Source organism: Salmo salar, chromosome 26, assembly GCF_965601325.2.
Source record: "Salmo salar chromosome 26, fSalSal1, whole genome shotgun sequence".
Lineage (NCBI taxonomy): Eukaryota > Metazoa > Chordata > Actinopteri > Salmoniformes > Salmonidae > Salmo > Salmo salar.
In genome coordinates, this window is record NC_138316.1 from 811820 (window position 1) to 829364 (window position 17545).

At 41.3% G+C, this 17545-nt stretch overlaps 1 protein-coding gene across 1 annotated transcript; it reads right to left on the reverse strand.

Annotated features, from left to right (window-relative positions):
* Nucleotides 1-616: 616 nt before the first annotated feature.
* Nucleotides 617-1379, reverse strand: cmlc1 (cardiac myosin light chain-1). Its single transcript, NM_001141464.1, has one exon. The coding sequence runs from the start codon at nucleotides 1344-1346 to the stop codon at nucleotides 750-752; it is 597 nt and encodes a 198-aa protein (NP_001134936.1). The 5' UTR covers nucleotides 1347-1379; the 3' UTR covers nucleotides 617-749.
* Between the last annotated feature and the right edge of the window lie 16166 nt (nucleotides 1380-17545).

A 17545-nucleotide genomic window follows, 5' to 3' on the forward strand; every position in this document is an offset into this window, starting at 1 on the left:
AAATGTTATATTCAGGCTCTAAATCAAAAACATGTGGAAAAAGTCAAGGGGTGTGAATACTTACTGAAGGCACTGTATATTCAGAAACTGTGCCTGGGATTCAATGAATTTCAATCTGACGCGCGCTGTCCAGCGCTTGACATGAAAAGGTCATGAATGCAATCTCAGCGAACTTGGGGACCTTGGCTTCAGAAGACGCATTGTCGACAGCGCTCAGATTGAATCCTGGCCTATGATCTATTGTGACCTCTTCAAAAATATAGAAAATCCTAGACCTTGTTGTGACATGTTGGGTATCAATCAGTCTGGAGCTCTGGAAAGCAGCTGGTGTGTGATCTGTCCCTGTAGGAAGCCTGTGATTTACTTACAAACCCAACTCTCACACTTACTAATTGATGTCATGTACTGTATTTATACAACGTCCGTATTGTGTCTTATTTTGTTTTGAATCAGACACTAAATGGGTTTCAACAGCTTGTCTTTACCGGAGATACATTCTGACAGTATTTCTCAGCAATGACCGTATATCACGAAATCTAGCCAACTTTGGAGGCTTGTATCTACTGCTGCTGTTTCTTTTTAAACAGTATTTCTCAAAAAATGACTGAACACACCTAGAATGATGGGCATTTATTTAGGAATCAACATTGTTCAGCATACAGACAGAAAGGGCAATATATGTTCCATTCAGTCCTTTGAGCCAGGCAATGTTAAAGTAGAATTTGTAATGTGACTCAAGAAAGAGCAGCTCACGTAGAGAGGATGTGTTTGACAAATTCGGTGTAATTGATGTGGCCACTTGAGTCCTCTTGTCCGATCATGAGTTGGTCCACTTCGCTCTCCATCAGCTTCTCCCCAAGGGTAGCCAAAACGTGCCTGAGCTCAGCCCCCATCACCGTGCCATTGCCCTCTTTGTCGAAGACTCTCAGACCCTCCACAAAGTCCTCAAAGGTCCCTGTCTCCTTGGTGCGGGAGATATGCTGCAGCATGGGCAGGAAAGTCTCAAAGTCCATCAGCTTGGCGTTCATCTCCTCAGCCTTGGGCTTGCCCAGCAGCTTCAGCACATCAGTGTTGGTGGGGTTATGACCCAAGGCCCGCATTAGGTCTCCGCACTGGGCGTACCTGATCTTCATCTCGCCCGTCGGTGTTTCATCGAACAAGGTGAACGCCTCCTTGAACTCCTCAATCTGGTCCAGCGTGAAATCTAGAATGATACTCTTGAGGTCCACCTCAGGCTCCTTGGGAGGCTCAGGTTCAGGGGCCTTTGCTGGCTCTGCCTTGGCCTCTGCTTTGGGCTCTGGTTTCTTAGGCTCTACTTTCTTGGGTTCCACTTTTTTCGGGGCCATGTTGCCAGTATACCTACTGCCACGTCAATGTGTGCGGATGTGAGGCGAGAGCGAGCGAGTGATACAGGGCACACTGTGCAAGCCTCTCTAGAGCTTTTATACTGTTTCTTAGTGCAAATGAGATAAGGGTTATCTAAACCAGTACACTGACGCCTATAAAAGGAATAAACTTTAAATAGAACCACTTACCGGTCACTTCACAATGGAACTTTTCCAGCAGCTGTCAAGATAGAGAGATTTATTAGTCCACACGAGATGGAAATGTTTCTTCTGCTTTTTATCCAACCCACTGATACACACACACACACACACACACACACACACACACACACACACACACACACACACACACACACACACACACACATTAGGTTGGAGAGCCTGTCAAGCCTGTCAAGCCTTCGACAATCCTACACATTGGGGTTCAATTAGGATTTTGGAGGTTGGCTCTACCCTAATTTCCAAAATGACATCTTAGTTCAACTGCTCACTCAACATTGACTTCATTTTCAAAGGTACAGTGCATTTAAATGTAATCTCATAAACATTTCATACTAAGAGTATTTTGAGAACAGTATTTTGACCACATATTAAACCATTCAATATTTCCTTCATGGTCCTTCAAACCTGCTAGCGCAATTCTTTTTCCAAGGTTAACATTCATTTACAGTAATTACACATAAAAAATTAAGGGTCACACATTAAACAAGGTATATCCAATAACGCTTAATAAAGCCCTTTCAAGGCCACCAATAATGCTTGACAAATTATTTAGACGCTAATGTCTACCATACCATCCTCACATCTGTTGCTTTGTCGTATGTGGCATAAGCCTTATACTAACTACCCTTTTATATAGTTCAACATCTGCTTGTAAATGCTTCAGGCCTTATGATGGCTTCATAAGATATAATTTGCTTACTGTGACCACAAAAAAATTAAATATATCTTGTGCATAAGCACTTGTCCACCAAAACTCAATTGGATTCAGGCTGAGAAGTGAGAAGATAGGGCAGGAATGAGGCAGGCAATATCCCAGGAGCAAGAGTGGCTTTGAGCTGTTGACAGAGAGAGAGAGAGAGAGAGGCCTACTGGGTGTCTGGCATACATCTCTGTTGATGGAGCTGGTATTTCAGTGATATGAGCTCAGCTCGTAAAGGACTGATAGGAACCATCCACATTCCAGACGATCCCCATATTGTCAGCCTCGATCAATTCACTTTTCTAATAACAGGTATTGAAAGAAAGAGGTGTATCACAGTATATGGCCCTCTGGGGGCCACCTTCTTTATCTTTTATCATTATGACCTTGTGAATAATATGGTGTGGAAATCAGCATCACGATCACATCTGGACCAAATTGGTGGTCAACTCTCTCTGTACTCTATGTGCCGGAACTGTATGTCCACACATAACACAGTCCTGTGTCCCTGTGGTGTCATGGGCCCGGTGCCACGAGGGGGGCATAGACCTCTCAGTTCAAACTTATGCCCCCTCAGTTTTAGTTTTTTGTCTGTACATAAAAGTTGCAAAAAGGTTTGATTGCGTGACAGGTTGGCGCCAAACAATTGGTGTTTCTGCTGCACTGCGTTGCTGTGTGTAGGCAGCCTGGTCTCATAGACTAGATGTAACATAGTAAATCTAGATCCGGGACACTCAAAATATATGTTACATATGTTACATTTACTTAAAGGTGCAAAATGCAGAAATTGCTCTGCTATTTCCTGGTTGCTAAAATTGCAATAGTTTGCCTAATTTCAGTTTATGTGAAAAAACAAGCAGTCATTGTCTAAAGAATCATTGTACCATCTAAACCACTGTAAAATATATTTTCCGTAACATATCATACAAAAATGGATGATGGACATTCTCAAATTAATACATATACTTCACTTGAATAACTCTACTCAAGTATATATTACCTCAATTACCTCGACGAACCGGTGCCCCCGCACATTGACTCTGTACAGGTACCCCCTGTATATATATAGCCTCGCCATTGTTATTTACTGCTGCTCTTAAATTTTTTGTTACTTTTATTTCTTATTTTTCATTAGGTATTTTCTTAAAACTGCATTGTTGGTTAAGGGCTTGTAAGTAAGTATTTCACTGTAAGGTCTACACCTATTGTACTCGATACATGTGACAGCTAAAATTTGATTTGATTAAAAAAGATTTGCCAGTAGGTTGTCGACTTGATTCATGATGATGATTGCTAGCTAAGATTTTGAAAGTATGATGTTGACATGATCAGTCCAATCAAAGCTACTGTAGATATGTGATTTGACATCATTTTATCTGTGGCCAATGACCTTGAGCCTTCTTGGATGGGCACTTCTAATGTAACTCTATGGCAGCACCCAAGCATGCAAGAGAGCATCAGCTGTTCCGGATGACTGTGTGATCACGCTCTCCGCAGCCGATGAGTACAGGTCAACATTCACAAGGCCGCAGGGTCAGACGGATTACCAGGACGTGTACTCAGAGCATGCGCTGACCAACTGGCAAGTGTCTTCACTGACATTTTCAACCTGTCCCTGACCAAGTGTGTAATACCAACATGTTTCAAGCAGACCACCATAGTCCCTGTGCCCAAGAACACCAAGGTGACCTGCCTAAATAACTACCAACCCGTAGCACTCACGTCTGTAGCCATTTAGTGTTTTGAAAGGATGGTCATGGCTCACATTAACACCACAATCACGGAAACCCTAGACCCACCCTAATTTGCATACCGCCCTAAGAGATCCACAGATGATGCAATCTCTATTGCACTCCACACTCCGCACTCCACACTACCCCGTCCCACATGGACAAAAGGAACACCTACGTGAGAATGCTAGTCATTGACTAAAGCTCAGCGTTCAACACCATAGTGCCCTCAAAGCTCATCACTAAGCTAAGGACCTTGGGACTAAACACCTCCCTCTGCAACTGGACTTCCTCACGGGCCGACCCCAGGTGAAAAGGGTTGGTCACAACACATCTGCCATGCTGATCCTCAACGCAGGGGGTTGAGCACGCAGGGGTGCGTGCTCAGTCCCCTCCTGTATTCCCTGTTCACCCATGACTGCATGGCCAAGCATGACTCCAACACCATCATTAAGTTTGCGGACGACACAACAGTGGTAGGCTTGATCACTGACAACAATGAGACTGCCTCTAGGGAGGAGGTCAGAGACCAGGCAGTGTGGTGCCAGGATAACAACCTCTCCCTCAACGTGATCAAGACAAAGGAGATGATTGCGGACGACAGAAAAAGGAGAACAGAGTACGCCCCCATTCTCATCGATGGGGCTGTAGTGCAGTAAGTTGAGAGCTTCAAGTTCCTTGGTGTCCACATCTCCAACAAACTATCATGGTCCAAACACACCAAGACAGTCATGAAGAGGGCACGACAACACCTATTCCCCCTCAGAAGACTGAAAGGATTTGGCATGGGTCCTCAGATCCTCAAAAAGTTCTACAGCTGCACCCTCGAGAGCATCATGACTGGTTGCATCACCGCCTGGTATGGCAACTGCTCGGCCTCCAACCGCATGGCACTACAGAGGGTAGTGCGTACAGCCCAGTACATCACTGGGGCCAAGCTTCCTGCCATCCAGGACCTCTATACCAGACGGTGTCAGAGGAAGGCCCAAAAAATTGCCAAGGACTCTAGCCACCCTATTCATAGACTGTTCTCTCTGCTACCACACGGCAAGCAGTACCGAAGGGCCAAGTCTAGGTCAGAGGCTTCTTAACAGCTTCTACCCCCAAGCCATAAGACTCTAAAACAGTTAATAAAATGGCTACCAGGAGTATTTGCATTGTCCCCACCCCATTTTTACACTGCTTCTACTCTCTATGTATTATCCATGCATAGTCATTTTACCTCTACCTACATGTACATATTACCTCAACTAACCAGTGCCCCCGCACATTGACTCTGTACTGGAACCCCCTGTACATATCCTCACTACTGTTATTTTATTGTTGCGCCTTAATTATGTTATATTTCTATTTTTCTTTTTTTCTTAAAAATGCATTGTTGGTTAAGGGCTTGTAAGTAAGCTGTTGTATTCAGTGCATGTGACAAATAAAATTTGATTTGAAGGGTCTAGCCTTAGACTTGGTGGTGACGTAGTGTCCCCATGAGTGACAGAACACTGAGCCAATCATCGCGCAACGCTCCTTATTTTCTGCTGGCTTGCCCCAGCACCACAGAAAGCACTGAGCTAGGCTGAAACACCTGCATTTTGGAGCTCCCTTACTCAAGAAAACAAAAAGGAGACCATATCAAGACATTTATCAAAAAAACTATGAGTAATAAAGAGTAGTAAAAACAAGAGGGTAATGTTCTGTGTGTATGTATATGTAAGGGTGAATGAGTGAGTGGGTGGGTGTCGGTGCAAAAAGTATATTGAGAAGCAGGGGTGAAGAGTCAGTAAAAATAGTCTCTACGGTGCAGGTGCAGACATCGTGTCTTCAAGTTGCCCCTGCAAATCGGTGCTTTTCGTCAGCAGAGAGTTCTTTTGACCAACTTGCCAGAGCCTGTGAAAGTACAGGAGACAGTAAGTTATTCTTCCCAATAAAGCAACACTGGAATCTCAAAGATAAAAAAGCACCACTAAAATCTGTGGAACTTACTACTGAATTTAAAAGTTATAGATTGGTTTATATTTATAAACTAACCTGTCTGTGGCGACGCCACCTTCACTTTTCTTATGTCCCGTTCCTCTCTTTCTGTGGTGTCCGAGGACTTATGCCTCTCTCTTTCAGTCCAATAACAATTTGCAACTGCATCTGAGGAGTCAGTGTGGTGTATTAGCAATGGCTATATGCATCAAAATCCTTGAAAAAATTGTAAGATGTCAAACAGTTACAGTCAGTCCATGTCTTTATTGGACTACTCACCTTCAAAATCAACCATGCTCCACTCTCCATATGTGTACCTTAATCTCAGCTGACTGACCAGCAGATATTACATGGGTGTTGTGCAGACTGTTCTTCCTGAGACATAACAAAGAAAAAAACCATGAAATTAAGTTTATGCATGATATTTGCACCACTATCTCGTGTAACATATTTAGACCAGCATTAGCTAATTAACAGGATTAAAATATTCAACGTTAGCTAGATACCACTGAGTTCACGGATAGCTCATTCGGTCTTGCTCAACAAACATCCAGAGAAATGCTCTTTTGTAGCTGCTGCTGTAGTTGAGCTACTTGTGTCCTGAGTCTTTAGTTCATATCAGCTACCATGTTGTAGTGCAGCATCTGATTCAGCCTGGCCATAACATAAGTTGTTGGAAATCCATGCCCTTGTTTGGTGATTCATCGTTGCCTTGCACGAATAGACTCCTGGCAGTCCCGCGGGTCCCACAAACGAATTGTATCAATGAAAAATATAAACAGTCAATAGCCACTTGTCTCCTTAGCTGTATTTTACTAGGCTTGGCTAGCTACCAAGCTATCTGTTCTTCCACCAATGTTGGTTATCTAACATTAGCCAATTATGCTTTGGTAGCTAGCTAACATTAGCTTGTTTTAGTCAAAACAGCAACGTGCAATTTCTTACTCTGCTGGCAAGTAAGATGGTCAGCGTGAGGTGTTCTCTCATTTGTGTCTGGAAGTAGCTTGTGGGGTTTATCGGCGGTTGGCATCCAACGTCATGGTGCATTACCACCAGCTACTGTACTGGAGTGTGGACTAGCGACAGGGAGAAACTAAATCCTACCTGCCAGCCCCGTTTCTCTTAAAAAAGATAACATATTTGAGACTGTATATAATGACATTCTACTCAATATTCTCTTTAAACTAATTTCCTGTATCACCTACGCCCTCATACTGAATCACAGCCCCTCTTTTTCCCTCTCATACTGCCCACACTATATCAGTACATGCTCCACTGTCTCTGTGTCCTGGCAGTAATCATACTTTCCTGTTGGATGAGTTCCTATCACATTTAAAATGTCCCACCATTATTCTTGTAAATATAGCGTCCTCACTTCTGTCTCTTCCTGCTGTCCTCTGTACTTGGAATAAATGCCTGCCCTTAGTGTCTCTATTCTGTTCCACTGCTCCTGCCATCTCTGCACCACCACTGTCCATATCAGGCTTTTTGCCTCTGCCTTGCTCATTGAAACTACCACATCCACATCCCCACTACTAAAGTGCTTGTTAAGCCAATACATCAGCTGCCTTGTTCCCCTCTGCCATGCTGAAGAACTTTGAGCCTGCACAGAGAAGCACGAGATTGAACTTCACTCAACATTCTACAGTTTTCCACTTTAGTTAAACCTCTTAAGGATAGGACCCCTTTTTTTTTTAAATGTCACCTAAAATGACATATCCTTGCTACATGCAGTTCGATTTGGCTATGTTCATTGTTGTTTAACTACCTAACGTTAGCTGGCTGGCTCGTTAGCTAACGTTATGTGATGTGTGTGATCTTACATGTTGTTTACCAAGCTAGGTTCATTGTTTACCTAGCTAGCTAGCTACATTTTTTACATTTAATGTATTTATTTGTTAAATTTTTTATTATGAACACAACAAATACAAAAAAAAAATGAAATATACAAACAAGAGTACAAAACCTAACAGACAGGGATATGACATATCAAGATTCATTTTCAATTTGTTAAATACTTTTATGGTGCATATTGCTTTTTTGTTTTTACATTTACTGATAATTTCAAAATAATATTTCAATTCTATCTTAAATAATGTGAAAAGGGGTTTGTTCTCTGCCCACTTCATTTTATGGACAAAGACTCTTCCTTGAAAGTTAAACAAATTAACAATGAAAGTTAAATCAGGGTCCATATCATTTGGTTCAAAATAAAACATAATATCGGAGTCTTTCAAATTGACATTAATAGTTGTTTCTTTTAAAATAAAATCTTCTAACTCACACCAAAATCTTCTGACATAAGAGCAGTCCCAAAATAAATGATCAAGAGTCTCTGGGTCACAATCACAAAATACACATTTGTTATCAATAGCTATTTTAAATCTGTGTATAAAGGTCTTTACAGGGTAGATTCTATGAATGAGTTTGTATGATACTTCTTTCACCTTATTAGATATACAATATTTACCAGATAACGAAACTTTGTTCCAGTTCACTTGTCCTAGGGCTGCATTCCAGTACATTTTAGCAAAAAATCGAAGAGTCTCAAAAAGAAAATAATGTTCAACTGTATCAGCTCTAACATGCAGCCCTAGGTTTTAAAATCCAGAGCATTCAACCCTCCCTCTCCTTGGGTGCTACATATTACCGCTTTTCTTAAATAATGTGGTTTATTCCTCCATATGAAGTGAAATAATTTCGTATCAACCATTTTAGTTACTGACAGAGGAACATCCAAGGCAAGGGAGGTATAAACTAATCTGGACAGACCTTCAGATTTTGATAAAAGTACACGTCCAGATAAAAGAAAGATCTCTTAATAACCAGGAGTTAAATCTCTTTCCAATTTTCTTTACAATAGGAGAGAAATTTAAGTTGGCCCTTTCTTTCTGATCTTTGCTAACTGTATTACCAAGATATGTGATCACATCTTTTACAGGGATATTACATACTGAGTTTAAGTCACATCGTTTCAATGCAAATAATTCACATTTCCTAATATTCTGAGATAAACCTGATACATGTGTGAAGGCATTAATACACTCAATAGCTTTCTTGACTTCATTATGATCTTTCAAAACAATGGTGGTGTCGTCAGCCAATTGTGAACATTTTATCGCTTTGTCTTGTATCTGAATACCACTAAAACTATCCTTATTTATATGACGTGCCATAACTTGTGTGACCAATAAAAATAAGAAAGGAGAAATTTGGCATCCTTGTTTAATTCCACGTCTAATGTTGAATCTTTGTGAAGTTCCATGGGATAATTTAACAGAGCTGTTACTATTATTGTAAAGTGTCTTAATTACATTTTGAAAATCTTGACCAAAAACAAATGCCTTGTAAAAAAAGCATAACAATTATTTTAAGAATTATAGATACAGAACTCCTCTATGCACTCGATATGTCCGATTTTAAAATAGCTTTTTGGTGAAAGCACATTTTGCAATATTCTAAGTACATAGCCCAGCCATCACGGGCTAGCTATTTAGACATCCGGCAAGTTTAGCCTTCACCAAAATCAGATTTACTATTATAAAAGTTTGATTACCTTTTTTTTGTCTTCGTCAGAATGCACTCCCAGGACTGCTACTTCAATAACAAATGTTGGTTTGGTCCAAAATAATCCATCGTTATATCCGAATAGTGGCATTTTGTTCGTGCGTCCCAGACACTATCCGAAATGGTAAATCAGGGTCGCGCGCATGGCGCAATTCGTGACAAAAAAATTCTAAATATTCCATTACCGTACTTCGAAGCATGTCAACCGGTGTTTAAAATACATTTTTATGCAATTTATCTCGTAAAAAAGCGATAATATTCCAACCGGGAATCTCCTTTTCGGCAAACAGAGGAAAAATCTCAAAGACGGGGGCGGCCAGGGCACGCGCCTAAGCCCACAGTCCCTTGATCGGCCACTTGAGAAAGGCGATAATGTGTTTCAGCCTGGGGCTGGGATGACGACATTCAGGTTTTTCCCGGGCTCTGAGCGCCCATGGGAGATGTAGGAAGTGTCACGTTAGAGCAGAGATCCTTTGTAAAAGATAGAGATGGCAAAGAAGTTCAAGAAATGGTCAGACAGGCCACTTCCTGTAAAGGAATCTCTCAGGTTTTGACCTGCCATTTGAGTTCTGTTATACTCACAGACACTATTCAAACAGTTTTAGAAACTTTGGAGTGTTTTCTATCCAAAGCCAATAATTATATGCATATTCTAGTTACTGGGCAGGAGTAGTAACCAGATTAAATCGGGTACGTTTTTTATCCAGCCGTGAAAATACTGCCCCCTAGCCATAACAGGTTAAATTCACTTAAAATTAACCAACGTCCAGAGTGGTGAGTCTTACTACTGATGACCTTCCCTTTAAATGCACCTCTTAACCTCTATGGGCTAGCGTCCCACCTACTCAACAGCCAGTGTAATCCCGTGGCGTGATATTCAAATACCTCAAAAATGCAAAAACTTAAATTTCTCAAACATATGACTATTTTACACCATTTTAAAGACAAGACTCTCGTTAATCTAACCACACTGTCCGATTTCAAAAAGGCTTTACAACGAAAGCACCGAACACTTCCGGTGAATTTACTAAATTACTCACGATAAAACGTTCACAAAAAACATAATTATTTTAAGAATTATAGATACAGAACTCCTCTATGCACTCGATATGTCCGATTTTAAAATAGCTTTTCGGTGAAAGCACATTTTGCAATATTCTAAGTAGATAGCCCGGCATCACAGGGCTAGCTATTTAGACACCCAGCATGTTTAGCATTCACCACAGTCAGATTTACTATAAGAAAAATGTTATTACCTTTGCTGTCTTTGTCAGAATGCACTCCCAGGACTTCTACTTCAATAACAAATGTTGGTTTGGTCCCAAATAATCCATTGTTATATCCAAATAGCGGCGTTTTGTTCGTGCGTTCAAGACACTATCCGAAAGGGTAAATAAGGGTTACGAGCACGGCGCATTTCGTGACAAAAAACTTCTAGATATTCCATTACCGTACTTCGAAGCATGTCAACCGCTGTTTAAAATACATTTTTATGCCATTTTTCTCGTAAAAAAGCGATAATATTCCGACCGGGAAATCGTTTTTTATTACAAAGAGAGTGAAAGTAAAAGCATGCTATCCCCTCATGCACGAGCCTCAGTCTAATGGCCCTCTGATAGAGCACTTGCCAAACGCGCTAATGTGTTTCAGCCTGGGGATGGAATTACATCGTTCAGCTTTTTCCCGCCTTCTGAGAACCCATGGGAGCCGTAGGAAGTGTCACGTCATGCCAGAGATCCCCTGTATTTGTTAGAGATGATCAAGGAGGGCAAGAAATGGTCAGACAGGCCACTTCCTGTAAGGAATCTTCTCAGGTTTTGGCCTGCCATATGAGTTCTGTTATACTCACAGACACCATTCAAACAGTTTTAGAAACTTTAGGGTGTTTTCTATTTAAAGCCAATAATTATATGCATATTCTATGGCAGGAGTACTGGGCAGGAGTAGTAACTAGATTAAATCGGGTACGTTTTTTATCCGGCCGTGCAAATACTGCCCCCTAGCCCCAACAGGTTAAAACTGCTACACCTGCAGAGTGGTTGTTGCCATATGATAACCATATATCGTTACCCCATTGATTTTTCCAAAAAGATAGATCGGAAGAACAAGCATGAGTCTCTTGTAAAAAGTAAAAGTCTGCATTAAACCGTTTGCAATACAGGAAAACAGCCTTACGCTTGAGTAAATTACGAATACCCCTGACATTATTTGAACAAAGAGATAGACAAACTTCAACCAACAACCTTGTTATGCTAATATAAGCTTTTCCTAAGGATATGTAACTCAAAAGGATTTCCATCCCATTATTAACCTCTCCAACAACAAAAAAACTAAAAAAATATTGGTCATAAAATTACCAAAGTATTGTTACTCCCACAAGGGGGAGACATTGTGTAGACTTTACAATAAGCAGTTATTCACCTACAGTTAGTGTTTAGTTTACCAGTTCTCAGGTCAGCCTTTTCTCATTCAAGTGTTTGTGTACATTTTTATAATAAAAGGCTGCTTTTCACCTGGTAATCAGTTTTTTGGCCTGACAGTTCTGTCCGAGTTAGACTCTGGCTCTCACTCAAATGTTCTGATTTGGCCGCATTTCTTTCCCATCGATGATCACTCTTGCACCGATAAAAAAATTAAGTTTCCCCTGCCTTTCGAGCTGCAGCCACCATCGGCCACAGTTTCTCTCTTGTCACTGTCTGCTGAGGTCAGATCCTCCGTGAACCTCAATTTTTGTTTCATGAGGAATTCACAATTCTTTGCTCGCCTCCAAAGAAGATCCCGTGTAGATCTGTTGGTGAACCGGATGATGGTTGTCCTCGGTCTCTTGTCTTGATCCTTAAGTCTTCCCAAACGATGGACGATGTCTACATTTTCCTGAAGTTTGGCTTTTGATTCGGGAATGACAGCTCCACAAATGTCAACAACTCTGCATTTGATGTCCTCACCCGCTTGTTCTGGAATTCCATGGAGCCTCAGGTTCCACCTGCGCTGGTATCTCTCTGCCTCATTCACCTTTTGCTCGAGTTCAGCCACCTTCTTTTCATTTTCCTGGCAGATAACTTCCACTTTCTTCATGTCACTTTTGAGGGTTTTCAATTTTTCAAAGGTAAAGTCAACAGATTTTTTAATGGCCTCAATTTTCATCGTATTCTCCCTAACCATGACCTCCAAGCCATTTGCCCCTTCATCTATCTTTGCTGTCAAAAGCATTACAATATTGTTTTGCATCTCAAGAAGTGACATACCCTCTTGGCCTCAAATTTTTCCTCTGGGGCTTGACTGGAGTGCCGGGGTCGTAAGGTAAAGGCCTGAGCTGGGGACTGGAGGGGCGCAAGATGTGAGCATTGTTGTCCGTGCTCACCGCATTTTTATCACCCATTGCATTTTCATCACCCATTGCAGTATTTCCCCCCACAGTTACATTCTGAAGAGGAGTACCCAAAATCATACTATCTTTTGTGGTTAATTGTCCATCTGACGATCTCTCCATTTCTTTCCTTTTGGTTCTGGTCGTGGCAGTTTCCATGTACGTTCGACAAGCTAGTTATTGAGCTAGCTAGTTTATCAGGCTATCTAGTGTTGTCGCAAACTACTAGCTAGCTACATGTCTTAAGCTAAAGTACACTGTTAGCTAGCTAGCTAACGTTAGCTGGCTGGCTCGTTTGCTAACATTACGTGACGTGTGTGATCTTACACATTGTTTACCTAGCTAGGTTAATTGTTTACCTAGCTAGCTAGCTACATGTCTTAAGCCAAATTGTACTGTTAGCTAGCTAATGTTAGCTGGCTGGCTCCCTAGCTGACGTTATTATTCGTATCCCAGAGCCGTTTGCTTTGCTAGTTAGAGCCTTATGTTAGCTAGCTAACATTGAACCTGGTTGGTTAGGTCCCAGCAGATTCATGCAGGGTAGCAACGACATGATTTGGATCTATGTTCATTGTTGTTTAACTAGCTAACGTTAGCTGGCTGGCTCGTTAGGTTAACGTTACGTGTGTGATCTTACACATTGTTTAGCTAGCTAGCTACATGTCTTAAGATAAAGTGTACAACATTTAGGCTGTTTTCATGTTATCCAGAAATAAATAAATCATTTGCCAGAGCATCAAGTGTGCGCTCTGAACACTCCGAGAGTGAAACGAGATGGGTGGGGCTAATGCTTAAGAGACCATTTTCTCAAAAGTGAGTTTATCAACTTCCAAAGTGGAATTACTTTCTCATTGTAACTCAAAAATGTAGTGGTATGATATACCATTTTGTAGTCTCTACTTTTATCCTATGTAAAAAAAAATATTTCAAATTTTGCGACATAAGACCGAATCCAAGTGGTGAGTCACAAATTATCTAATGATTCTGTCTCCTGGTTGTATCCCCCATATATATATAGCATTCTATTGGTTGCAATAATTTGGTATAATATCAAAAAATATGACGTTTTGAATCCGGCGTTGTTTTCTGTATCAGTCCATAAACCACGTGCCATGGAATCGGTACATAGAAAATCTTTTCCCAACTATTTTGCGATCTATTTGGCACAGCTGTCCATTTGTTGGTCCTTAAATGAAACTGGTATACTTTTTGATTTATCACAATTTTCTTTAACCGATTTTGGTCTTTAATACAGGGCCGACAGACAAGTTCCCCCTTCCACGTGCCTCTTCCATAATGCTGCAATTAGTTGTATATCATTTTGGGTAAAGCAGACATTTCTATATATTGTTGTTAGCTGCATGTGTGCCTTATCTCCACCAGTACTATATATGATATCATTTACAAAGAATACATTTTTTTTTATTTGAATTATTTTTTTTTATCAATTCGTATATTTGAGTTTAACCATAACATTTGTTGAATTATTTGTTCTCACTTTTGTGGATTAAACTAAATATGAAACCAACTTTCTATGACTTGTTTTAAAAAAAGCGATATTTTGGAGATTGTTTTTCTAAATAACCGAAAGTGGGAGGTTGTAATCTGTATAAATTGAAAAAGACCATTTTTGAACATGGGGTGAGACATTCTTACTAATCTGTTAAAGAACCAGTTCGGATTTAAGTATAACTTTTGTAAGACTGAAGGCTTTAGTGAGAGGTCTAATGCTTTAATATTTAATCATTTCTGCCCTCCAAATTCATATTCATTATACACTGCTCCAAAAAATAAAGGGAACACAAAAATAACACATCCTAGATCTGAATGAATGAAATAATCTTATTAAATACTTTTTTCTTTACATAGTTGAATGTGCTGACAACAAAATCACACAAAAATAATCAATGGAAATCCAATTTATCAACCCATGGAGGTCTGGATTTGGAGTCACACTCAAAATTAAAGTGGAAAACCACACTACAGGCTGATCCAACTTTGATGCAATGTCCTTAAAACAAGTCAAAATGAGGCTCAGTAGTGTGTGTGGCCTCCACGTGCCTGTATGACCTCCCTACAATGCCCGGGCATGCTCCTGATGAGGTGGCGGATGGTCTCCTGAGGGATCTCCTCCCAGACCTGGACTAAAGCATCCGCCAACTCCTAGACAGTCTGTGGTGCAACGTGGCGTTGGTGGATGGAGCGAGACATGATGTCCCAGATGTGCTCAATTGGATTCAGGTCTGGGGAACGGGCGGGCCAGTCCATAGCATCAATGCCTTCCTCTTACAGGAACTGCTGACACACTCCAGCCACATGAGGTCTAGCATTGTCTTGCATTAGGAGGAACCCAGGGCCAACCGCACCAGCATATGGTCTCACAAGGGGTCTGAGGATCTCATCTCGGTACCTAATGGCAGTCAGGCTATTGAGCTAGCTTCTTTGGAGGGCTGTGCGGGCCCCCAAAGAAATGCCACCCCACACCATGACTGACCCACCGCCAAACCGGTCATGCTGGAGGATGTTGCAGGCAGCAGTACGTTCTCCATGGCGTCTCCAGACTCTGTCACGTCTGTCACATGTGCTCAGTCTGAACCTGCTTTCATCTGTGAAGAGCACAGGGCGCCAGTGGCGAATTTGCCAATCTTGGTGTTCTCTGGCAAATGCCAAACGTCCTGCACGGTGTTGGGCTGTAAGCACAACCCCCACCTGTGGACGTCGGGCCCTCATACCACCCTCATGGAGTCTGTTTCTGACCGTTTGAGCAGACACATGCGCATTTGTGACCTGCTGGAGGTCATTTTGCAGGGCTCTGGCAGTGCTCCTCCTGCTCCTCCTTGCACAAAGGCGGAGGTAGCGGTCCTGCTGCTGGGTTGTTGCCCTCCTACGGTCTCCTCCACGTCTCCTGATGTACTGGCCTGTCTCCTGGTAGCGCCTCCATGCTCTGGACACTACGCTGACAGACACAGCAAACCTTCTTGCCACAGTTCGCATTGATGTACCATCCTGGATGAGCTGCACTACCTGAGCCACTTGTGTGGGTTCTAGACTCCGTCTCATGCTACCACTAGAGTGAAAGCACCGCCAGCATTCAAAAGTGACCAAAACATCAGCCAGGAAGCATAGGAACTGAGAAGTGGTCTGTGGTCACCACCTGCAGAACCACTCCTTTATTGGGGGTGTCTTGCTAATTGCCTATAATTTTCACCTGTTGTCTATTCCATTTGCACAACAGCATGTGACATTTATTGTCAATCAGTGTTGCTTCCTAAGTGGACAGTTTGATTTCACAGAAGTGTGATTGACTTGGAGTTACATTGTGTTGTTTAAGTGTTCCCTTTAATTTTTGGAGCAGTGTATAACAGGCCCGTTTAATTTTGGAATATTTTTTGCTCATATAATTTCAAAAACAAGTTGCTAGGCGTAGGCAAGGCCATAAGCAAATAGTTCAACTGAGATGTGACTAAAATGTTTCCACAAATAGACAGGTATTTTCCTTTTCATGGTAACAGTTTTAAAAACTTTTTATGAAAATGTATTGTTAATGAGAACTTCTTTCTTTCGGGATAGAAATACCTTGTATGTCCACATCACCATCAGACCCTTTTATTGGTAAACTACACGGTAATGTAGTTTACCAATTGTGGATTTAAAAGAAAACATGAATCATCAGCATACAATGAGACCTTTGTTTTTGTACAGTACCCCGAGTTTCTAGCCCCTTGATATTATTGTTGGATCTGATTTTAATAGCTAACATTTCGATGCCCATAATAAATAGGTATGTCGATAATTAACAACATTGTTTTACAACTCTTGACAGTTTAATACTTTCTGAAAAGTAGCCATTATTTACTATTTTACACCAATTGAGATGGTTTGGGATGAGTTGGACAGCAGAGTGAAGGAAAAGCAGCCAACAAGTGCTCAGCATATTCAAGACTGTTGGAAAAGCATTCTTCATGAAGCTTGAGAGAATGCCAAAAGTGTTCAAAACTGTCATCAAGGCAAAGGGTGGCTACTTTGAATAATCTCCAATATAAAATATATTTTCATTTGTTATGTTTCAGTGATGGTGATGATGGTGGTCAGGGCTTTCAAAGAAACCACTACTAAAAGACTGCAACATCAGAATGAAGTCACAAAATGCGAGGGAGTAGCCTATGTGGATATAATAAAGGCTGAAACTGGGTCCAGATTGTCTAAACTATTTATTCAATTTCCATATTTCATGTCCATAGACATGGCTGTAGTGGACCCTATGCATCAACTTTTAACCTGTTGGGGCTAGGGGGCAGTATTTGCACGGCCGGAAAAAAAACGTGCCCGATTTAAACTGGTTACTACGCTTGCCCAGAAACGAGAATATGCATATAATTAGTAGATTTGGATAGAAAACATTCTAACGTTTCTAAAACTGTTTGAATGGTGTCTGTGAGTATAACAGGAACTCATATGGCAGGCCAAAACCTGAGAAGATTCCATACAGGAAGTGCCCTGTCTGACAATTTGTTATCCTTCTAGGGCATCTCTATAAAAAAAACAGCATCTCTGCTGTAACGTGACATTTTCTAAGGCTTCCATTGGCTCTCAGAAGGCGCCAGAAAGTGGAATGACGTCTCTGCAGTCTCTGGGCGAAAAACAGCAG